At 38.1% G+C, this 25,718-nt stretch overlaps 1 protein-coding gene across 1 annotated transcript; it reads left to right on the forward strand.

Annotated features, from left to right (window-relative positions):
- The first annotated feature begins 1,710 nt into the window (after positions 1-1,710).
- On the forward strand, positions 1,711-2,129 carry LOC133094291 (small integral membrane protein 20). The gene has a single exon (XM_061194816.1). It carries the CDS (start codon positions 1,786-1,788, stop codon positions 1,987-1,989), a length of 204 nt encoding a protein of 67 aa, XP_061050799.1. The 5' UTR covers positions 1,711-1,785; the 3' UTR covers positions 1,990-2,129.
- The last annotated feature ends 23,589 nt before the right edge of the window (positions 2,130-25,718 follow it).

A 25,718-nucleotide genomic window follows, 5' to 3' on the forward strand; every position in this document is an offset into this window, starting at 1 on the left:
TAATGTCTCTACTTGCAAATAGAGAAACTCAGAGTAATGAATGTACAACAGGATTCATGTAGAGGCTAATTCTTTCTATACATACTTATACGTATCTGCTTTAGAGAAAGGAAACATATAAAAGAAGGTACAAGGTATGACATTATGTCACATGTTCTCACAGTGAGAATGAGAGAGAGAGAGAGAGAGAGAGAGAGAGAGAGAGAGAGAGAGAGATCCTAGGATCAACATTAGAAATGGGTGCCCAAGTAGCCATGGGGATAACAAGGGAGAAAGGGTAGGATTCAGTAACAAGTTGTACTAGGACCTGAGGGAGAAAAAAAGTGTTTACACATTCCAGCCTCTGAGAACGGAATAAAGCTGATACCACCGATAGAAAAGGCATATTTGGCAAAAGTGATGAATTGTGTTTTGAAGTTTGGACCTGAAAGATGGGTAGTAAGAAGGGAAATTTCTTTCTCTGTAGCTTTGGTAGTAATTCTGAACAAAATGCCACTACTAGCAGACAGAAATGCTGTACAGTCATTTATCAGAAAGTTGTCAAAATATGTAACATAGTCTCACCTTCATTGGTCCGGAATTCAGCTAACATATGTTGAAAATATCTCTTTCACCCCTATGTCCCAGTCTCACAGTTTCCTTCTCCTTAGGCAAATACTGTTAGGAATTTTTTTTTTAATGTGTGCTTTTAGACATGACCGATACATATAGAAGTAGTTATGTTGTCCCCTTTTTCACACTAATTGTAGCATGCTATAGTCACAATTTTGTAGCTGGCTTTGTTCATTTCTACTTCTCTCTCTCTCTTTTACCCGCTCTCTTCCCTCACCCCTATATGTTTGTGGGTATGTGGTATATACTCTGCAGGCTACTCCTAATCTTTTCTAGGCTAAGATAGTATATTACCTCATCTCTAATGGAGAAATTTTAAAAATTCCAGCATCAGTACAGAAAATACATTTAATCCTCATTCACCACATACTCTCTAATTACTCCATCTTGAATGATTACCCATAGGCGTAAGCAGAAAACACAGGACAGTGGTTGAGAATCTGGGCTCTAGAGCAGGTGAGCCGCAGTGGGGTGGCCTTGGAAGCATGCTGCTTAGACTCTCTCCCACAGAACCTCCTGCGAGGCATGCAGTTAGCTAACAGGCCCCAGCTACTAGCATCTGCAGCCCATTTAAGCTCAGGCTATGCTTTCCCTGGGCAGCTCTCAGCCAATGACTAAGCATGGCAGCATACTGCCATGGTCATTCCATGAGCCACCTTTGTCTGGAGCCTCTAGTGGCCTGAATGTGACCTTCCCTGAATTATATCATAGTCTGAGATTCTTTCACAGGTATCAGAATGGTACCACTTTCTGAAGACTGTCCCCAGCTACTCCTGCTTCCTCTCTCTTTACCTTTCATAAGCGTCACCCCAAATAAATCTCTCGCACTTTTGCTTTATATTGACATCTGCTTCCTAAAGGACCCAGATTGGCACACATGGTTTACATCAGGCTCTTACATGTCCTAGTTTTGTGACCATGATTTACCTAATTTCTCTCTTCCCTCACTAGTCCTTTTTAATTATTATAGAAGTAAAACATGCAAAATAATCAAATAATCAATCAAAAATTCTTGCCCATTTTGCTGGAGAACCTCCTCAATTAATTTCTTTAAAAAAGAATAATAAGAGATAAAATTCTGTCTTCCGAGCGGGGTCACGATACCGCCGGCGGGATCTGTGTTTCCGAGAGTGAGGGCTGCTCGGCGGGTCACGGCGGCCACCGGCTGGAGCCATGACCCCGAACCTGCGCACCGCGCTCATTTTCGGCGGCTTCATCTCCCTGATCGGCGCCGCCTTCTACCCCATCTACTTCCGGCCCCTAATGCGGCTGGAGGAATACCAGAAGGAACAAGCCATAAATCGAGCTGGTATTGTCCAAGAAGACGTGCAGCCACCAGGGTTAAAAGTGTGGTCGGATCCATTTGGCAGGAAATGAAAAGGCTAGCACCACCTCTTAATATGAAAGTAGACAGAGTCTTCATGCTTTCAGTTCTGCAGCAAGTACAATAAATCACCTGGCTAAAGAACGATGGCTGGAGAAGAAAACTCTAGAAGGCTGTAAAGAAGAGTACTGTGCACCAGGATTAATTCCCTTCTTAAATATCAAAAGAACCCTGAAACACATCACACCATTACGAAGGTTTTCATGATTTGGTTTCCTTTCTAAAAATGAAGCTTTCTCACCCAGCTGCATTTGGAGGTGATCTACTTATTATTCAGTCTCTACCTCTTACCCACCTGAGCTGTGATATGAATACAAGCAACCAGTAGACTTGGGAAGATCCTAGTCTGTTTTGCCATCTTCCAAATAAGAAGTTCAGTGAAAAACCACCATATTGAGCAGCCTCATAGGGCTCTTTGAAAATGTTAAAGTTGATAAAACTCTTTGAGGACAAGGTACATTGTACTCTTTAAGAATAAACAGTTCAACTCAACTATCTCATTGGGAGGGTTGCTGCATGTTGAAAAATAAATAACTATGAAGCAAACCAAAAAAAAAAAAAAAAAAAAAAAAAAGAGATAAAATTCTGAGTTCTTATACTTTGGAAAAAAGTCTTTATTTTAATATTGCATTTGATTGTTAATTCTCCTGGCTATGGAGTTATGAATAAAAATTCATTTTATTTTCCTAAAACTTTGAAGGCATTACTTTCTAGTAATTAGTGTCACTGGTCATTGGTCACTGTTGAAAAATCGAATGACAATGTGAAACCTAGTCCTCTGTAGGTAAATTATATTTACTTTTTAAAAGTTTTAAGAACTTTAAATATATATACTCTTGGTGTTTGAATATTTCACTGGAATATTTCAAGGCACAGACCTGTTTTGATTTATCCTGCTGGGTACTCAGAGAACTTTTTTTGTCTTAAGACTGATTCATAGCTGTATTCAGATCTGGGAAATTTTCTTCTATTATTTCTTTGATTATTTCTATCACCTCAATATCTATCTACTCTCTTTCTGGTAACTATTTTATAGGAATATTGAACTTCTTGACTGATAAATTTATGCCCATTTCTCTCACATTTTCACAGAATTATTTTTTAATTATTTCATGTCTTGCATATATCCTCAACTTCCTCTATTGACCTTTTTGCATATATATTTCTAACTTCTAAGAATTCTACCTAATTTTCCTTCTTTCTTTTCTCTGTAAGCTTTTGGGGCTTTATACATGTAATGATCTATCTTAATGTGTGATAGTGTGTTAGATGAGATAGTGAATATATCTGGGCTGAACTACTCTTTATTATTATTAATTGGGCCCATGCTTTCCTATCACTTTTGTTAAACTTCTTTCTTAGTTAATCTTTAAAATTCATAGCCTGTCAGAGCCTATTTAAAATTGAATATTCAACTCTTTTCCAGGCTGTACTAGACGTACTCATTTAACTTGGATTTCATTTGCTGCTTAAGTTTACACTTCCCTCCCCCACCCCTGTAATTCCTGTGCATACAAATCTACTTACATTGTAATAACCTAGGATAAGGTTTCCTCAAAACACTTCACCCACTCAGTGCTTATTTTTCCATGAATGATTAATGATGACAATTTATACAGAATCTTTTACTGAAAATCACATTAAATAACAACATTGCCAGTACAACCCCATATCTCATTACAGTGGAGAGCAATACTTACAATAAATGCTGCTACTTTAACCAGTTGCAAATCTTCAAAGTTGCATCTCTGAAGAAATGGAATAGTTAAAAGAAAGTATTGTAATAGATATGGGTGTGGACTGCTTTATTCTTATTCACAGCGGCAGTGTTAAGTAGTCATTAAAAGTTCTCTTTCTAGAGCCAGCAGACTGGGTTCAGATCCCAATTCAACGATATGCTCTTGGGCAAACTATTTAACTTTTCAGACCCTGTTTTCTCACAGTGTTGGCACAAGGACTTAAAAAATATGATGCATATGAAGCATTTAGTATAGGCTCAGCATACTGTAAGCTTTAAAAAATACTAGTTTTTATGATCAACGAATCAACTGGCAATCTCTCAGAGGAAAATTATTGTATCTATTTCCTCCCAAAAGTGATTGCATCTTTTTAGTTCTTGTTACCTCATTGCATTTTGTTTTTACCTCTAGAATAGCTCTTACTACACTAAAACTGTGAGTATAAAGTTATTTTTTGTGCTTCCCCAACTATGCTTTTAGATCCAGAGAGCCAGAGGTTGTCACCTTTATCCCCCAGTCTGTCTAGTAGGAACACTGCATATTGTACCCATCAATGAACAAATGATAGTGGTACAGCACGATGGGGATATAGTTTGATCCCTAAGAAAAACAGGACCTCAAATTATATATATATATATACACACATATATATATATATAGTTTGATCTCTAAGAAAAATATGTTCTCAAATTACAAATTCATTTAAATGTTTAGGACGTGGAATCTGTCATAACCTTCTATGAGGAAAAGGATACTCGTAAGTAACAAAGAAGCACTTCAAGAATAAGTAGGAAACTACTAGAGCTAATCAATGAATTTGGTAAGGTAGCAGGATACAAATTAATGTGCAGAAATCTCTTGCATTCCTATGCACTAATGATGAAAAATCTGAAAGAGAAATTAAGGAAACACTTCCATTTACCATTGCAACAAAAAGAATAAAATACTTAGGAATAAACCTACCTAAGGAGACCAAAGACCTGTATGCAGAAAACTATAAGACACTGATGAAAGAAATTAAAGCTGATACAAATAGATGGAGAGATATACCATGTTCTTGGATTGGAAGAATCAACATTGTGAAGATGACTATACTACCCAAAGCAATCTACATATTCAATGTAATCCCTATCAACCTACCAATGGCATTTTTCACAGAACTAGAACAAAAAATTTCACAATTTGTATGGAAACACAAAAGACCCCGAATAGCCAAAGCAATCCTGAGAAAGAAAAACGGAGCTGGAGGAATCAGGCTCCCTGACTTCAGACTATATTACAAACCTACAGTAATCAAGACAGTATGGTACTGGCACAAAAACAGAAATATAGATCAATGGAACAGGATAGAAAGCCCAGAGATAAACCCATGCACATATGGTCACCTTATTTTTGATAAACGAGGCAAGAATATACAACAGAGAAAAGACAGCCTCTTCAATAAGTGGTGCTGGGAAAACTGGACAGCTACATGTAAAAGAATGAAATTAGAACACTACCTAACACCACACAAAAAAATAAACTCAAAATGGATTAACAACCTAAATGTAAGGCCAGACACTATCAAACTCTTAGAGGAAAACATAGGCAGAACACTCTATGACATAAATCACAGCAAGATCCTTTTGACCCACCTCCTAGAGAAATGGAAATAAAAACAAAAATAAACAAATGGGACCTCATGAAACTTAAAAGGTTTTGCACAGCAAAGGAAACCATAAACAAGACGACAAGACAACCCTCAGAATGGGAGAAAATATTTGCAAATGAAGCAACTGACAAAGGATTAATCTCCAAAATTTACAAGCAGCTCATGCAGCTCAATATCAAAAAAACAAACAACCCAATCCAAAAATAGGCAGAAGACCTAAATAGACATTTCTCCAAAGAAGATATACAGATTGCCAACAAAGACATGAAAGGATGTTCAACATCACTAATTTAGAGAAATGCAAATCAAAACTACAATGAGATATCACCTCACACCAGTCAGAATGGCCATCATCCAAAAATCTACAAACAATAAATGCTGGAGAGGGTGTGGAGAAAAGGGAACCCTCTTGCACTGTTGGTGGAATGTAAATTGATACAGCCACTATGAAGAACAGTATGGAGGTTCCTTAAAAAACTAAAAATAGAACTACCATATGACCCAGCAATCCACTACTGGGCATATACCCTGAGAATAATTCAAAAAGAGTCATATACCACGATGTTCATTGCAGCACTATTTACAATAGCCAGGACACAGAAGCAACCTAAACGTCCATCGACAAATGAATGGATAAAGAAGATGTGGCACATATAAACAATGGAATATTGCCCTACCATAAAAAGAAACGAAATTGAGTTATTTGTAGTGAGGTGGTTGGACCTAGAGACTGTCATACAGAGTGAAGTAAGTCAGAAAGAGAAAAACAAATACTGTATGCTAACACATATATATGGAATCTAAAAAAAAAAAAAAAAGGTTCTGAAGAACCTAGGGGCAGGATAGGAATAAAGACAGATGTAGAGAATGGACTTGAGGACACGGGGAGGGGGAAGGGTAAGCTGGGACGAAGTGAGAGAGTGGCATGGACATATATAGACTACAAAATATAAAACTGATAGCTAATGGGAGGCACCCACACGGCACAGGGAGATCAGCTCAGTGCTTTGTGTCCACCTAGCACATAGAGGGGTGGGATAGGGAGGGTGGAAGGGAGACGCAAGAGGGAGGAGAAATGGGAATATATGTATATGTATAGCTGATTCACTTTGTTATACAGCAGAAACTAACACACCATTGTAAAACAATTATACTCCAATAAAGATGTTAAAAAATAAATAAATAAATAAATAAAAACTACTTAAGGCTACTGCCTTTTCTGTGAAGAGGAAAAAAAAAAAAAAAGAGTAAGTAGGCTCTAATCATGAGTGACAAAATCAAAAGGAAAGATGCTCCAGGTAGACTGAGTACATGAGGTTGGGCCTGTCAAGGGTGTGAACACTCTTAGCTGGTAAACAGTATGTGCGCTAAGATTAATTTCTCTGAACATAAGAAAGGGAGTAATGTGTAGAGTAAAGGGAAAGAGGTTAAGGAATGGTGTGCACAGGGAAGAGAAATTGAAGATCTTGCCCTTAATAGTAATTACTCCTGGAAGCTACTGTATCAGATGGTGAGACTCCTTCATGAAATAAGTACATCTGCACTAGGGAAATGGATCCATCCAACTGGTGCTTTCTGAAATGGAGCAGGTACACAGTGGCCACTAATAGTTCCCTTCCACCCCTATGGCTAAGATTCTGAGCTGCCATAGGAAGTGCAAGCTCATCAGGTAAATCCAGTGGAGTCTTGGGTCCGACTTGCTAGTGTAACAGAAAGGAGGCTTAGGTCGGGCAGTATATGAATGAAAGGTCTACAGACAACTCTGCATGATTATAGATCTACAACTTCCTTGTTGTGGTTTTGGTCCTTTTCTAGATCCATGAGAATCAGCTACCACTATCTCTGGTCTTTAATATGTTTCAGATCCAATCCATTTCAGATGCCCACTCTACTGCCATTCTGATGCTCTTCATCAAAAGAAAGGAAATGGAAAATTTTTAAAAAGTGCAACCTAAATCCAACAATGTTAACATATCTTAATGGGTTTGGCAGAGGAGAAAGGTAAAACCCTGGACTAAATAGTTTAAAAAGTTTTGCATTTGTTTAAAGGCTCTCACAATAAGAGAAGATGAAAATTAACCTTTACTATGTGATTCTATCAATACTTTCCACGTTTTAGTCTTTTGCTATTCTAAATTCACTCTGATGCCACTCTTGTTTACTAATCTGGCCAACAGCTAGAGTTCCTTGAGATTTAGAAATAGCCACATCTCAACTCTGATTCCCACTTCCTGCATCCCGGGTGGAATTGGCAAAGTTGCTGCTGCTCTTGGTGTGTGGAGCTGAGGATCGCTCTGTGGGAGGCCAGGGAGGGTGTGAAGCTACAGGCCTGGGACCTGAACTCAGCGTGAATGGCAAGGGAAGGAGCCTATTAGTGGATCACAAAGCTCTTTCCTTCCTTCTTGGCAGGAGTTGTTGCTTGGAGCCAGCAGGTGTTTAATGCTGTTAAATTTATGAGTAGTAAAAGCTGTAGGAGGGGCTTCCCTGGCGGCGCAGTGGTTGAGAATCTGCCTGCCAATGCAGGGGACACGGGTTCGAGCCCTGGTCCGGGAAGATCCCACATGCCGCGGAGCAACTGGGCCCGTGAGCCACAACTACTGAGCCTGCGCGTCTGGAGCCTCTGCTCCGCAACAAGAGAGGCCGCGACAGTGAGAGGCCCGCGCACCGCGACGAAGAGTGGCCCCCGCTTGCCGCAACTAGAGAAAGCCCTCGCACAGAAACGAAGACCCAACACAGCCAAAAATTAATAAATTAATTAAAATGAATAATGCTTTAAAAAATAAAAGCTGTAGGATTTTTTAACATCTAGGTAACATAAATTATCAGAATTTTTTTTTGCCCCGTCATTGTTGGAAAGTGATTTTGAAATCTATGGAAGGCCATTAAGTAACCTTTACTGCACTGTGTTTACTTCTAAGCATTTACCTCTGTGTCTGCAGGCTGTCCCTAGATGAGCTGACAGACCCTGGCTGAGCAGGAAGTGAGAGCGTCAGGAAAAGCTAAGCTGGGACAGTTTTCTCTTGAGATCCCTAATAAGATGGAGAGTGCTTTTGTTGTTGTTGTTTTTGTTTCTTAAATTTTTATTGGAATACAGTTGATATACAATGTTGTGTTAGTTTCAGGTGTACAGCAAAGTGAATTAGTTATACATATAGTGATAAAAGGGAAAAAGCTACAATCAAGAATACTCTACCCAGGGCTTCCCTGGTGGCGCAGTGGTTGAGAATCTGCCTGCCAATGCAGGGGACACGGGTTCGAGCCCTGGTCTGGGAAGATCCCACATGCCGCGGAGCAACTGGGCCCGTGAGCCACAATTACTGAGCCTGCGCGTCTGGAGCCTGTGCACCGCAACAAGAGAGACCGCGATAGTGAGAGGCCCGTGCACCGCGATGAAGAGTGGCCCCCACTTGCCACAACTAGAGAAAGCCCTCGCACAGAAACGAAGACCCAACACAGCCATAAATAAATAAATAAAATTAAAAAAAAAAAAAAAAAAAGAATACTCTACCCAGCAAGGCTCTCATTCAGATGTGACAGAGAAATCAAAAGCTTTACAGAGTGCTTTTAATTTATGTAGTTATAGTTTTCGTTTTGTATTTTTCTTCCTCAGAATTACCAATGAGCTAAGTACAGATCCAATGGAATCAATGTGTCAATTACTTTCATTTTAAACTAAGTGTGATATTGAGAGTTGCTCCTTTATCCCCCTTTTCTTTATTCCTTCATCACAGTAAATAATACGTTTCTGACTTGTCAAGAGAATTTAAAAAGTAAAATAAAATAGGGGAAAAGGAATCGGCCTTTTCTTTACAGTAACAGGTTATCCATATAACATTATCCATCTATGTTGCTGTTACCCACCAGGTCTTCTGAATGCAAATGGGCATTTCTTAAATGTTTACCCACTGTTGATTTTAAGTGGGACTATCCATAAAAAGTTCACACTAGTATTCCCATGTTGTGAAGGGGACCTTTTGAGCTTTAAGTGTTTTGAGAGATTATTTTCCTACCCATATTTTACTTTCTAAAAGAAATTGTAGTAGTATGTAATAATGGCTTAAAATACTGCTGTTTTTCATGTTTCACATTTTGATTTCATACTTATGACTGGATCTAATGGATTTTTTTAAAAAACCAACAGAAAATATGGTAGCATATTTTCACATAATGGATTTGGGAGAAGAACTATTGGTACAAACCCAGTCTCCAGTGATTTCTTACTCTGTGACTGTGGGTAAATTACATCAAAATCCAGAATCACAGCTTTTCTTCTGTAAAGTAGGATTTGCAATTGACATTGTAGATGACAGCCCAGAATGTACTGCATTCTGGCCCTATGGGTGAATAGTAATACAGTTTGGGGACTTGATGTAAGGCGAGGGGAGAATCTGATTGCCAAAAGAGTTAGCCTATCTCTTTCAGGGCGGTAATTTTTCTGTAATGGGTATGTGACCTAATTCTTGTCAATGAGATACAATAAAACATTTTCTGTACGTTTCTAAGAGAATTCCAGTTCTTAAGAGAAAGTTACCAGAAGCCAAGCTCTCTTTTCATTTGTATATAAATCTGGAAGCATGTTGCCCCAGGTGCTACCCTAGCCAACTTGTGACCTTTGAAGGAAGACAACCAGAAGACAAAGCTGAAATTAATAAAGATCAGACCTGAGTGTATCATAGAGAAAAGGAGTTGGAGCCTTGATCAAGTCTCCCCTGAACTCCACTCCCACTTACAGTTCCATGAGCCAAATAAAATTAAGTATTGTTTACATGATAGTTTTAGGTGGGTTTATATTATTTGTAGCCAAAACCACCACAACTGATACAGGAACAGTTCCATCTACCAATCAGGATTATTTAGAAGGCTAAATAAAGAATCCACGTGGAATAACCTTGTGGATTTTAAGTGCAACATTAAAAATGGTTTCCCTCTTTCATTTGTAGCTTCACCATCTCTTCCCAATGGACACTGGAATCAAGAAGTTGTGATATCTAAGGAAATAAACTGATTGACAGACTAAGTTTCACTTTTATGTAGATAAGAGTATTAAAACACGTTATGGAGTTGTAAAATAGATTAATGTTTTAAGACTATTATTTATACTGTTATATGATATATAATATTATATTATTATATGCTAATAGTAATATACCATATACTATCATGTATATATCATAATATGCACAGCCTTAGGACTATTGATCTATTGTATATATGCATATTTATATTATATATATGTGTGTATGTGTGTGGGTGTGTATATATGTCTTAAGGCATTACAGAGTACCGTCAAACAAATCCAATAAAATAGATACACCTGGGTTATTGTATATCATACTTTGTGGTTTCCAAGAAAGAATGCAATTTTTCCAAAACTGTGTTTAAGTAATATTTTACCTTACTTTGAAACTTCAGTTCTTCCAGATTTTCCGTATCAACTACTTGGGAAAATACGCTCTTTAAAAAATGTGGGCAAGATGGCGGAAGAGTAAGACGCGGAGATCACCTTCCTCCCCACAGATACATGAGAAATACATCTACACGTGGAACTGCTCCTACAGAACACCCACTGAACGCTGGCAGAAGACGTCAGACCTCCCAAAAGGCAAGAAAATCCCCACGTACTTGGGTAGGGCAAAAGAAAAAAGAAATAACAGAGACAAAAGAATAGGGACGGGACCTGCACCAGTGGGAGGGAGCTGTGAAGGAGGAAAGGTTTCCACACACTAGGAAGCCCCTTCGCGGGCAGAGACTGCGGGTAGCAGAGGGGGGAAGCTTCGGAGCCACGGAGGAGAGCGCAGCCACAGTGGTGCGGAGGGCAAAGCGGAGATTCCCGCACAGAGGAGCGGTGCCGACCAGCACTCACCAGCCCGAGAGGCTTGTCTGCTCAGCCGCCGGGGCGGGCGGGGCCTGGGAGCTGGGGCTCGGGCTTCGGTGCTAGCCGGGAGGGAGTCCGGGAAAAAGACTGCGGCTGCCAAAGAGGCAAGAGAATTTTTCTTGCCTCTTTGTTTCACGGCGCGCAAGGAGAGGGGATTCAGAGCGCCGCCTAAACGAGCTCCAGAGACGGGCGCGAGCCGCGGCTATCAGCGCGGATCCCACAGCAACAGGGACGCAGAGGGAAAAACGGAGAGATTCCCGCACAGAGGCTCGGCGCCGAGCAGCACTCACCAGCCCGAGAGGCTTGTCTGCTCACCCGCCGGGGCGGGCGGGGGCTGGGAGCTGAGGCGCGGGCTTCGGTCGGATCGCAGGGAGAGGACTGGGGTTGGCTGCGTGAACACAGCCTGAAGGGGCTAGCGCACCACAACTAGCCGGGAGGGTGCACGAGAAAAAGTCTGCAGCTGCCGAAGAGGCGGGAGACTTTTTCTTGCCTCTTTGTTTCGCGGCGTGCAAGGAGAGGGGATTCAGAGCGCCACTTAAACGAACTCCAGAGACGGGCGCGAGCCGCGGCTATCAGCGCGGACCCCAGAGACGGGCATGAGACGCTAAGGCTGCTGCTGCCGCCACCAAGAAGCCTGTGGGCGAGCACAGGTCATTCTCCACACCGCCCCTCCCGGGAGCCTGTGCAGCCCGCCACGGCCAGGCTCCCGTAATCCGGGGACAACTTCCCCGGGAGAGCGCACGGCGCGCCTCAGGCTGCTGCAACGTCACGCCGGCTTCTGCCGCCGCAGGCTCGCCCCGCCTCCTCCGTACCGCTCCCTCCCCCCGGCCTGACTGAGCCAGAGGCCCCGAATCAGCTGCTCCTTTAACCCCGTTCTGTCTGGGCGGGGAACAGACGCCCTCAGGGGACCTACATGCAGAGGCGGGTCCAAATCCAAAGCTGAACCCCGGGAGCTGTACGAACAAAGAAGAGAAAGGGAAATCTCTCCCAGCAGCCTCAGAAGCAGCGGATTAAAGCTCCACAAACAACTTGATGTGCCTGCATCTGTTGAATACCTGAATAGACAACGAATCATCCCAAATTTAGGAGATGGACTTTGGGAGCAGGATATATTAACTTTTCCCCTTTTCCTTTTTTTTGTGAGTGTAGATGTGTATGCTTCTGGGTGAGATTTTGTCTGTATAGCTTTGCTCTCACCCTTAGTCCTAGGGTTAGGTCCGTCCGTTTTTTTTTTTTTTTTTTTTTGGCTTAAAAATTTTTTTTTCCCTAATAAATGTTTTCTTAATAATTTTTTCCTTATTTTCTATTTTTAAAAAAATTTTTAATAAGTTTTTTCATATTTTTTATTTTAAAAAATTAAAAATTTTTTTTTCTTAATAAATTTTTTCTAAATAATTTTTTTCTCATTTTTAGTATAAAAAATTAATAAATCTATTTTTAAAAATTAAAAAAAATTTTTTTTTCTTAATAAATTTACTCTTAATAATTTTTTTTCTTATTTTTTATTATAATTGCTTTATTTTATTTTATTTTATCCTCTTTTTTTCTTTCTTTCCATTTTTTCTCCCTTTTATTCTGAGCCGTGTGGATGAAAGGCTCTTGGTGCTCCAGCCAGGCATCAGGGCTGTGCCTCTGAGGTGGGAGAGCCAAGTTCAGGACACTGGTCCACAAGAGACCTCCCAGCTCCACGTAATACCAAACGGCGAAAATCTCTCACAGATCTCCATCTCAACATCAAGACCCAGCTTCACTCAACGACCAGCAAGCTACAGTGCTGGACACCCTATGCCAAACAACTAGCAAGAGAGGAACACAGCCCCATCCATTAACAGAGAGGCTGCCTAAAATCATAATAAGGCCACAGACACCCCAAAACACACCACCAGACGTGGACGAACCCACCAGAAAGACAACATCCAGCCTCATCCACCAGAACACAGGCACTAGTTCCCTCCACCAGGAAACCTACACAACCCACTGAACCAACCTTAGCCACTGGGGACAGATACCAAAAACAACGGGAACTACGAACCTGCAGCCTGTGAAAAGGAGACCCCAAACACAGTAAGATAAGCAAAATGAGAAGACAGAAAAACACACAGCAGATGAAGGAGCAGGGTCAAAACACACCAGACCTAACAAATGAAGAGGAAATAGGTAGTCTACCTGAAAAAGAATTCAGAATAATGATAGTAAGGATGATCCAAAGTCTTGGAAATAGAATAGACAAAATGCAAGAAACATTTAACAAGGACGTAGAAGAACTAAAGAGGAACCAAGAAACGATGACAAGCACAATAAATGAAATTAAAAATACTCTAGATGGGATCAATAGCAGAATAACTGAGGCAGAAGAACGGATAAGTGACCTGGAAGATAAAATGGTGGAAATAACTACTGCAGAGCAGGATAAAGAAAAAAGAATGAAAAGAACTGAGGACAGTCTCAGAGACCTCTGGGACAACATTAAACGCACCAACATTCGAATTATAGGGGTCCCAGAAGAAGAAGAGAAAAAGAAAGGGACTGAGAAAATATTTGAAGAGATTATAGTTGAAAACTTCCCTAATATGGGAAAGGAAATAGTTAATCAAGTCCTGGAAGCACAGAGAGTCCCATACAGGATAAATCCAAGGAGAAACACACCAAGACACATATTAATCAAACTATCAAAAATTAAATATAAAGAAAACATATTAAAAGCAGCAAGGGAAAAACAACAGATAACACACAAGGGCATCCCCATAAGGTTAACAGCTGATCTTTCAGCAGAAACGCTGCAAGCCAGAAGGGAGTGGCAGGATATACTTAAAGTGATGAAGGAGAAAAACCTACAACCAAGATTACTCTACCCAGCAAGGATCTCATTCAGATTTGATGGAGAAATTAAAACCTTTACAGACAAGCAAAAGCTGAGAGAGTTCAGCACCACCAAACCAGCTTTACAACAAATGCTAAAGGAACTTCTCTAGGCAAGAAACACAAGAGAAGGAAAACACCTACAATAACAAACCCAAAACATTTAAGAAAATGGGAATAGGAACATACATATCGATAATTACCTTAAATGTAAATGGATTAAATGCTCCCACCAAAAGACACAGACTGGCTGAATGGATACAAAAACAAGACCCATATATATGCTGTCTACAAGAGACCCACTTCAGACCTAGAGACACATACAGACTGAAAGTGAGGGGATGGAAAAAGATATTCCATGCAAATGGAAATCAAAAGAAAGCTGGAGTAGCAATTCTCATATCAGACAAAATAGACTTTAAAATAAAGACAATTACAAGAGACAAAGACGGACACTATATAATGATCAAGGGATCGATCCAAGAGGAAGGTATAACAATTGTAAATATTTATGCACCCAACATAGGAGCACCTCAATACATAAGGCAAATACTAACAGCCATAAAAGGGGAAATCGACAGTAACACAATCATAGTAGGGGACTTTAACACCCCACTTTCACCAATGGACAGATCATCCAAAATGAAAATAAATAAGGAAACACAAGCTTTAAATGATACATTAAACAAGATGGACTTAATTGATATTTATAGGACATTCCACCCAAAAACAACAGAATACACATTTTTCTCAAGTGCTCATGGAACATTCTCCAGGATAGATCATATCTTGGGTCACAAATCAAGCCTTGGTAAATTTAAAAAAATTGAAATCGTATCAAGTATCTTTTCCGACCACAACGCTATGAGACTAGATATTAATTACAGGAAAAGATCTGTAAAAAATACAAACACATGGAGGCTACACAATACACTACTTAATAACGAAGTGATCACTGAAGAAATCACAGGGGAAATCAAAAAATACCTAGAAACAAATGACAATGGAGACACGATGATCCAAAACCTATGGGATGCAGCAAAAGCAGTTCTAAGAGGGAAGTTTATAGCAATACAAGCCTACATCAAGAAACAGGAAACATCTCGAATAAACAACCTAACCTTGCACCTAAAGCAATTAGAGAAAGAAGAACAAAAAAACCCCAAAGCTAGCAGAAGGAAAGAAATCATAAAGATCAGATCAGAAATAAATGAAAAAGAAATGAAGGAAACAATAGCAAAAATCAATGAAACTAAAAGCTGGTTCTTTGAGAAGATAAACAAAATTGATAAACCATTAGCCAGACTCATCAAGAGAAAAAAGGAGAAGACTCAAATCAATAGAATTAGAAATGAAAAAGGAGAAGTAACCACTGACACTGCAGAAATACAAACGATCATAAGAGATTACTACAAGCAACTCTATGCTAATAAAATGGACAACCTGGAAGAAATGGACAGATTCTTAGAAATGCACAACCTGCCGAGACTGAACCAGGAAGAAATAGAAAATATGAACAGACCAATCACAAGCACTGAAATTGAAACTGTGATTAAAAATCTTCCAACACACAAAAGCCCAGGACCAGATGGCTTCACAGGCGAATTCTATCAAACATTTAGAGAAGAGCTAACACCTATCCTTCTCAAACTCTTCCAAAATATTGCAGAGGGAGGAACACTCCCCAACTCATTCTACGAGGCCACCATCACCCTGATACCAAAACCAGGCAAAGATGTCACAAAGAAAGAAAACTACAGGCCAATATCACTGATGAACATAGATGCAAAAATCCTCAACAAAATACTAGCAAACAGAATCCAACAGCACATTAAAAGGATCATACACCATGATCAAGTGGGGTTTATTCCAGGAATGCAAGGATTCTTCAATATACGCAAATCAATCAACGTGATACACCATATTAACAAATTGAAGGAGAAAAACCATATGATCATCTCAATAGATGCAGAGAAAGCTTTCGACAAAATTCAACACCCATTTATGATAAAAGTCCTGCAGAAAGTAGGCATAGAGGGAACTTTCCTCAACATAATAAAGGCCGTATATGACAAACCCACAGCCAACATTGTCCTCAATGGTGAAAAACTGAAACCATTTCCACTAAGATCAGGAACAAGACAAGGTTGCCCACTCTCACCACTATTATTCAACATAGTTTTGGAAGTGTTAGCCACAGCAATCAGAGACGAAAAAGAAATAAAAGGAATCCAAATCGGAAAAGAAGAAGTAAAGCTGTCACTGTTTGCAGATGACATGATACTATACATAGAGAATCCAAAAGATGCTACCAGAAAACTACTAGAGCTAATCAATGAATTTGGTAAAGTAGCAGGATACAAAATTAATGCACAGAAATCTCTTGCATTCCTGTATACTAATGATGAAAAATCTGAAAGTGAAATTAAGAAAACACTCCCGTTTACCATTGCAACAAAAAGAATAAAATACCTAGGAATAAACCTACCTAAGGAGACAAAAGACCTGTATGCAGAAAATTATAGGACACTGATGAAAGAAATTAAAGATGATACAAATAGATGGAGAGATATACCATGTTTTTGGATTGGAAGAATAAACATTGTGAAAATGACTCTGCTACCCAAAGCAATCTACAGATTCAATGCAATCCCTATCAAACTACCACTGGCATTTTTCACAGAACTAGAACAAAAAATCTCACAATTTGTATGGAAACACAAAAGACCCCGAATAGCCAAAGCAATCTTGAGAACGAAAAATGGAGCTGGAGGAATCAGGCTCCCTGACTTCAGACTATATTACAAAGCTACAGTAATCAAGACAGTTTGGTACTGGCACAAAAACAGAAATATAGATCAATGGAACAGGATAGAAAGCCCAGAGATAAGCCCACGCACATATGGTCACCTTATCTTTGATAAAGGAGGCAAGCATATACAGTGGAGAAAAGACAGCCTCTTCAATAAGTGGTGCTGGGAAAATTGGATAGGTACATGTAAAAGTATGAAATTAGAACACTCCCTAACACCATACACAAAAATAAACTCAAAATGGATTAAAGACCTAAGTGTAAGGCCAGACACTATCAAACTCTTAGAGGAAAACATAGGCAGAACACTGTATGACATAAGTCACAGCAAGATCCTTTTTGACCCAGGTCCTAGAGAAATGGAAATAAAAACACAAATAAACAAATGGGACCTAATGAAACTTAAAAGCTTTTGCACAGCAAAGGAAACCATAAACAAGACCAAAAGGCAACCCTCAGAATGGGAGAAAATATTTGCAAATGAAGCAACGGACAAAGGATTAATCTCCAAGATTTACAAGCAGCTCATGCAGCTCAATAACAAAAAAACAAACAACCCAATCCAAAAATGGGCAGAAGACCTAAATAGACATTTCTCCAAAGAAGATATACAGATTGCCAACAGACACATGAAAGAATGCTCAACATCATTAATCATTAGAGAAATGCAAATCAAAACTACAATGAGGTATCATCTCACACCAGTCAGAATGGCCATCATCAAAAAATCTAGAAACAATAAATGCTGGAGAGGGTGTGGAGAAAAGGGAACACTCTTGCACTGTTGGTGGGAATGTAAATTGATACAGCCACTATGGAGAACAGTATGGAGGTTCCTTAAAAAACTAAAAATAGAACTACCATACGAACCAGCAATCCCACTACTGGGCATATACCCTGAGAAAACCATAATTCAGAAAGAGTCATGTACCAAAATATTCATTGCAGCTCTGTTTACAATAGCCAGGACATGGAAGCAACCTAGGTGTCCATCATCGGATGAATGGATAAAGAAGATGTGGCACATATATACAATGGAATATTACTCAGCCATAAAAAGAAATGAAATGGAGGTGTTTGTAATGAGGTGGATGGAGTTAGAGTCTGTCATACAGAGTGAAGTAAGTCAGAAAGAGAAAAACAAATACAGTATGCTAACACATATATATGGAATCTAAGGGAAAAAAAAAAAAAAAAAAAAGAGGTCATGAAGAACCTAGTGGCAAGATGGGAATAAAGACACAGACCTACTAGAGAATGGACTTGAGGATATGGGGAGGGGGAGGGGTGAGATGTGACAGGGTGAGAGAGTGTCATGGACATATATACACTACCAAATGTAAAATAGATAACTAGTGGGAAGCAGCCGCATAGCATAGGGAGATCAGCTCGGTGCTTTGTGACCACCTAGAGGGGTGGGATAGGGAGGGTGGGAAGGAGGGAGATGCAAGAGGGAAGAGATATGGCAACATATGTATATGTGTAACTGATTCACTTTGTTGTAAAGCAGAAGCTAGCACACCATTGTAAAGCAATTATACTTCAATAAAGATGTTTAAAAAAAAAAATGTGTGTTTTTAGCACAACACTTGCTCAAATATGTAGAGATGTTTGCTCTGAACTGTACTCATTTATGTGACTATTTTAGGATGTTTTCATAAGAGGAAAACAAAACCCAAGGTTTTCAGATAGGATCTATAATAATGCTTCACAACTGAAGACAGTTTTCTTGGGGTTTTTTGCTCCTTCTAAAAAAGAAGAACAATAATGTGCCAGAGACCCCAAAGGGAAATATATTGTTAATGGAAAAAATTGCCTTCATTCACTCTTTCTATTTAAGGGAGCTCTTGCTGCCAGGTTATAATGAAAACATAAAGGTCTAATACAAAACTGATCAGAGGGGAGGGAGGAAGGGGAAAGGAGCCCAGAAAATGCAGCCTCTAATCCAGATGTTAGCATTAGTGGGGGAGCTTTTGTGAAAGACAGCCAGCAATTTTTAACCTTTTTCATCATCTCTGAGGTCCCCACTGCATGATCAAATGCAAACCAAAACCTTATTTTTCAAATTTCAGGATTTTTTTACATAATTTATTTGAATTGTATTTTCTGATAAGAAAATCTCAAGTACAAACAAGTTATTTATGAGGTTGATCTGATGGATCTAAAATTCTGGAAAAAGATAGGAACAAGTAACACCTAAAAACTATTTTGTTCAAATAGGAAAATCTCCTAAAACTCTGTCTTTTTATTATATCTTATTGAAATAAATATTTTCTTGACTTGATAAAATTAAGCTAGGGATAAATCTTTAGAGTTTTTGAAAAAGGCTCATGTACAACTTAGGAAATGATGGTTTCCTGATCCATTTGTGATGGGGAAGGGAGGGGCTTTTAAAAGGAAGAAAAAATTAACCTCAGAGAGAAATCCAGACAGACAATAACAAAATAAAATAATGCGTAGTGACAAATGCTAAGGGAACACACCTCTCAAAAGAAGAAGTGAATAATCTTTTGAACCATCTGTCTTGGTCTTTTTCATCACCTTTGGGAATGCATTTTGGGGAAAGCAGTCATAAAACTACAGAGGATTGTAAATTCTTCGTATAACAACTGCCTTGCATAGCCTGTAATTCCATGTCTTTCTGGAAGGTTACGAAGCATGATGTGCATGCTTGCCCTTCCACACATGCCCAGTAAGGAGACAGTACCATCAGAACCATTGTTTATCCTCTGCTGTTGATGGCTGCCATGCTTTCCTCAAACTTGGCGGTGTTTATATTGGCATTTTACCACATAATTTGTGACACGGCTTTGTTAAACCTAAGTTCTTGATTGAAATTCCACATAAAGTAATATTACAAAATAGTCCTAAGTTTGTGATTTTCACAAATATATTAATGTGAAATGACCAAATCAAAAGCTTGTTGGATTATGATATGGTTCTGCGTTATATGTTGGTTTTAGAAATTTTGTCTCTGTTAGGATTCCCCATGAAATAGACTCTGAGCCGAGGCTTAGTGTGCAAGTAGCTGACTTGGGGACTGCAGGAAACCTCAGTAGGTAGGGGTCCATGAGGAGGGATGCAGAAAAGAGAACGCACTCAATAAAGGACGTGGTGGGAGACTGGGGGTTATTTGGAGAGGAAACTCTGGAAATCGGTGTCAAACACACGCCTGAGAGTTATCTTACCCGAGGGCCGTGGGGTCGTACACAGACCGCTGCCGGTTCTTAGCCGAGGCCGCATTCGGAGGGAGCTGACTCCTGCCGGGCCAGCCTGCCGCGCATGCGCAGAGATGCACCAAGAAGAACGCAGAGACAGAGGTGATTAAAACAAGGTCATCTAGAGATTATCAAACTAACATTAAATTTTTAAAAGTATATGGCAAAATCCAAATAAATGAGCAATGTACAGAAAATTAACAAGAACTACTAATCTAAAAGCAGGATCACCAGTAATAATAATGAGTTCACATTTATTGCCTATACAATATATAGGTAAAGGGATAGGGGATTTTTGTTTTCTTTACGTTTTTCTGTATTTCTATATCTTAAAAACTACACTGCATATTCTTTTGGCATAAAAGTCACTTTAAATATTATGAAAATATCATACTAATTTTTATACACTATTTATTCGATTATTAGATTAGCTTCTTAGAGCAAATATCTATAATATTGGTTCAGTTTAGACCATGAGAATATTGGAAGTATTCTCATGTTCCTGCTTTACAAAAAACTAAACAAAATAGCAAGCCACAGACGTACAAGTTCACCAAAGAATTAAATGAATAGAAGCTTCTTAAGGAATGAATCTATGTGAGACAGAATTTCTTTCTATTTGAATCATTTATATATTTTATATATTTTGATTTTAAAATTCTATAACAATCACATCTATCATACATTTGTTTTTGATTTGGATTTTGGATTTCTTTTGCACTGAAAATAAAGAAAATATTTAACCTATAGTTGGAAAATATACACAATCCGACTACAGAGAAAGAAGATATCAATCTGCCATCATCATATTTCAGTGGTCTATGATATGTTACATTTCAAAAGAAAGGTAATAAGAGAAATACTTAAGCTGTCTAGATTGAACTGTGAGAATACAGAATCTGTAATACCATTCAGTAACATAATGTTTCATCATGTGTGGTAATCACAAGGAATTTGAACAATGCATTGATGTTTAAGTTATATTCAGAAAATTCCTTTTTATTATCAATCTGTTACCAATTTATAGAAAAATATAAAAACTTATGAAGATAAGATTTTTGCCCACCTTATTTTCCTAAAACTAAAATGTAAATCTTGTACAGTTCAAAAATTAATATCAGTTTCTATTACTACCACAATCTATAAGTTTTTACTAGCTTCAACAAAATACCAAATAAACTCTAAAACTAACATGTGTTTCACATAATTTATTTATTATCTAAATCACTACTACTAAAGCAAAGATAAATAAAATGTGTTCATTTCATTTTACATTTACAAAATAAATGATTAAGAATTACTCAAAAGCAAAGGCAACAAAAGCAAAAATCAAAATGGTATGATATTGGCATAAAAACAGACACGTAGATGATCAATGGAACAAAAGAGAGAGCCAAGAAATAAACCCAGAAATATATAGTCATTTATTTTATGACAAATGAGCCAAGAATACATAGTGGGGAAAGGACAGTCTCTTCAATTAATGATGTTGGGAAAACTGGACAGTCATATGCAAAAGAATGAAACTGGACCACCATCTTACACCACACACAAAAATCAACTCAAAATGGGCTAAAGATTTGAACATAAGACCTGAAACCTTAAAACTCCTAGTGGAAAAGCAGTAAGCTCCTTGACTTCAGTCTTGGCGATAATTTCTTTGGATTTGATACCCAAAGTGATAGCAACAAAAGCAAATATATGTAAGTGGGACTACATCAAACTAAAAGGATTCTGCACAGCAAAGGAAACATCAACAAAATGAAAAGTCAATGTACTGAATGTGAGAAAACAGTTGCAAATCATATATCTGATAAGGGGTTAATATCCAAAACATATAAAGAACACATAAAACTCAATAGCAAAAAACCAAACAATCTGATTGAAAAATGGGCAGAAGATCTGAATAGACAGTTTTCCAAAAAAGACGTACAAATGGCTAATGGGTACATGAAAAGTTGCTCAACATCACTTATCATCAGAGAAATGCAAATCAAATCCACAATGAGATATCACCTCACACCTGTCAGAATGAATATTATAAAAAAGACAAGAGTGTTTGGCCAGGATGTGGAGAAAAGGGAACCCTGGTTCACAGTTGGTGGGAATTCAAATCAGTGCAGCTTCCACTATGGAAAACAGTATGGAGGTTCCTCAAAAAATTAAAAATAGAGCTACTATATGATCTAGCAATTTCACTTCTGTATATTTATCTGAAGAAAATGAAAATACTAACTTGAAAAGACATATGCACCCTATGTTCACGGCAGCATTGTTTAGAATAGCCAAGATATGGAAATATGGAAACAACCTAAGCCTCCATAGATGGATGAATGGATAAAGAAAATGTGAGCTATATATTGTATATATAATTATATATATAACATATAATATATATATATAATGGAATATTATTCAGCCATAAAAAGAAGGAAATCTTGCCGTTTGAAACAACATGGATGGACCCTGAGGGCATTATGCAAAGTGAAGTAAGTCAGACAGAGAAAGACAAATACCATATGATCTCACACATATGAGGAATCTGGGGGAAAAAAATGAACTCATAGACACAGAGAACAGATTGGTGGTTGCCAGAGGTGGGGGTGGAGGCTTAGGGAAGTGGGTGAAGGGGGTCAAAAGATACAAGCTTCCAGTTATAAAGTAAATAAGTCAGGGGAATGTAAGGTATAGCATGGTGGCTACAATTAATAATACTGTATCACATGTTTGAAAGCTGTTAAGAGAGTAGATCTTAAAAGTTCTCATCACAAGAAAAAAATTTTGTAACTGTATGGTGATGGACGTTAACTGGACTTATTATAGTGATTGGAGATGTTATACAATATACACAAATATCATATCATTATGTTGCACATCTGAAGTTAATATGTTATGTCATTTATACGTCAATAAAAAAGGAAAGATTTAAAGAGGAAAAAAAAAAACTTCTAAAAACATCTAGGCAAGAAAAAGAACTTATTTCTTAAGCAGTGGTTCTTGCCCCTGGTTATACACTAAAATCATTGGGTGACCCTTTAAAAAATATTAGGGTTTGGGCTCTATCCTCATCGAGTCTGATTTAATTATTCTAGGATGGAGCCTAGGCATTCCATTTAAAAAAATCTCCCCCAGTGATTTGAATGTGCAGCCAGGGTTGAGAACCACTACCCAAAGAAAGATAAACCATAAACTTCCATAGACTTCTCCAGAGAGCTGAACAGCAGCAGAGGAAGACTGGCTGCCAACGGACGAGGGTGGGGGAGGAAAAGAATGATGTACTTATTCAAGAGGTCATTTGTAGGAAAGACCAGTATTCTCCTAAAAGCCAGTGCTCAGAAGGTACTGCAATCCAGTTTAGGGATACAATCCATCCAACCTAGGGATAGATTATGATAAAGAACTCAAGAGTAAGGGTGTCAACATAAAAAGAGATGATAGGAAGCAATAGAAATGAGTTAAACCTAAAATAAAGTCTTGAGAACTGCCATTAACGTGGTTACAAAACAAACAAACAAAAAAATTCAAAAATAAGTCTCCAAAGAAAAATTAATACGGTGAAATAATAATAATTTAGATCTAAATCCCAGATTACATCAATCAAAATTGTGAAGTGGGAAGAGACAGTAGGACAGTAAAAGTCTGCAAGATTTCTTGTTTTCCACAGATAATTAATAGATAGTTACATTCTTGACCTTGATAGAGATAAAAATATTTCAAGATGCTTTTAATAACAAAAGGATAATCACTAATAGAAAAAAATGTAATTATAACTTCCAAGCCACTAGAGAAATACAAGCTAAGCAAATAAAACTGACGAAAATATAGCAGAAAAAAAAAAATTACCTGTTGTTTTCCACAACATATTATACTGAATGCACTTTTTTTCTGGGACTACTAGGGTTTCTGTCAATAATTTGGAAAGAAATAAAAATCATACTAACAGGATGCTGGTTATTAATAGCATGAAATAAGAGTTTAATCATTATACTGGCTCCTTCAAAATATTTTAGATAAGGTGACGCACTGTTAACGCCCATTTAAAAATAGCTGATTACAGAGTTAAATACTAATTTGTATCCCTATAAATTTGTTTGTATAGTTTTTGAGATTCTATTGTCCATGATCAAAAGATGACAGTTAAGTCAACTATCCTTGGGGAAGTTGACTTCTATAATGTGACGTATAAAGTTAAAACATATTTAAAAGTACTGATTTAAATTTTAATTTAAAGGGTAAAATCTAGAACTGATGAAGACCTGGAAAATGGATTCTGTATACATATATATGGAGAGAGACAATGTAAAACTCAATTTCTGGTAATTCTGAAATAAATTTTAAAATAAAGCCTACGTTTCGATTACCTTTTGACTAAAACTACTAGTTGCTACATTGATATCTGTTCTCTGATTTTCCCTGCTAAGAGGATCCTCAATTTTTTTCTGAGTAAATAGTCACCCAATAGAAGGATGACATTTTGCAAGGTGTGCTCTTGTCGTTACATTTTAGCCAATGACATATAAGGAGATACACTGTGTGCAACTTTAGAAAGTATCTTTAAAGGTAAGAAGACACATCCTTTGAACTCTCCTCATTCTTCCTAAGGGCTTGGTTAAAAAGATGTGATGCCCGGAGCCCAAGTAAACATCTTGGACTGTGAAGTGGAAGCCTCATGCTCAGGATGGCAGAGACACAAGATAAACAGGCTTGCATTTTTGCAGGTCTTAGTGCCATCATATTAGTCCTAGGCTGTCTACTGGTAGAATTTTTTTCTATGAGAGAGAAACAAACTTCTTTCTTGTTTAAGATACTGGTTTTGTTTGATTTTCATTTGATGTACCCAAACCTAACCCTAAGTGACACACAGCTCCAGTGTTGTTCTGTCACTTCTTATGAGAAATTTTAAAGAAAAACTACTTTGACAGAAGAGCAACCACAATAGAAGATCTCACAAGGTCAAGATTTGGAGAAGTTACAAAATCATCTTTCACAAATAGATGTTATTTTTTATGGCATGGGAACAGCATTCTTGTCTAAAAAGGCTCCTGGTCAGAGATCATTTCTATGATTCATCTATGTAAATATCATGCATCTTATACTCGTTGCTTTAATTTTCACTCTACCCATCCAATATACTAGGATTTTTTTTCTTTTTTGCAAAATTTCTTGGCCACATGATACCAATAGTGAGACTGAAAATTTTCCGCAGTTTGATAACCATCATCAGAAGCTTTTGGACTTGTAAACATTTCTTCAAACACATTTTGCAAATTGTCATCTTTTGAAATCCAATATACAAAGGCTACTTTTGAATATGAAATAATTATACAGTCACACGTGTATTTATTCTTGCCAATAAAGTTGAAAAGTATGACCATTTTCGCCACGAAATATGTTCTCCTCATTGATCTTTAGTCCTTCCTCTCCAAAATAAGGATTTGCCCACAAGCCCTGTTTTTTATCTTTCTTGATGAGAAGCTCCTCATCCAATAGAAATATTCTCTCAGAAGAATTGAATAATCCAGTTGTCACTGCAGTCCTCTACCATCTTATGGTCAAAATCAAAAACTA

This window comes from Eubalaena glacialis, chromosome 7 (genome assembly GCF_028564815.1).
Source record: "Eubalaena glacialis isolate mEubGla1 chromosome 7, mEubGla1.1.hap2.+ XY, whole genome shotgun sequence".
In the NCBI taxonomy this organism is placed as follows: domain Eukaryota; kingdom Metazoa; phylum Chordata; class Mammalia; order Artiodactyla; family Balaenidae; genus Eubalaena; species Eubalaena glacialis.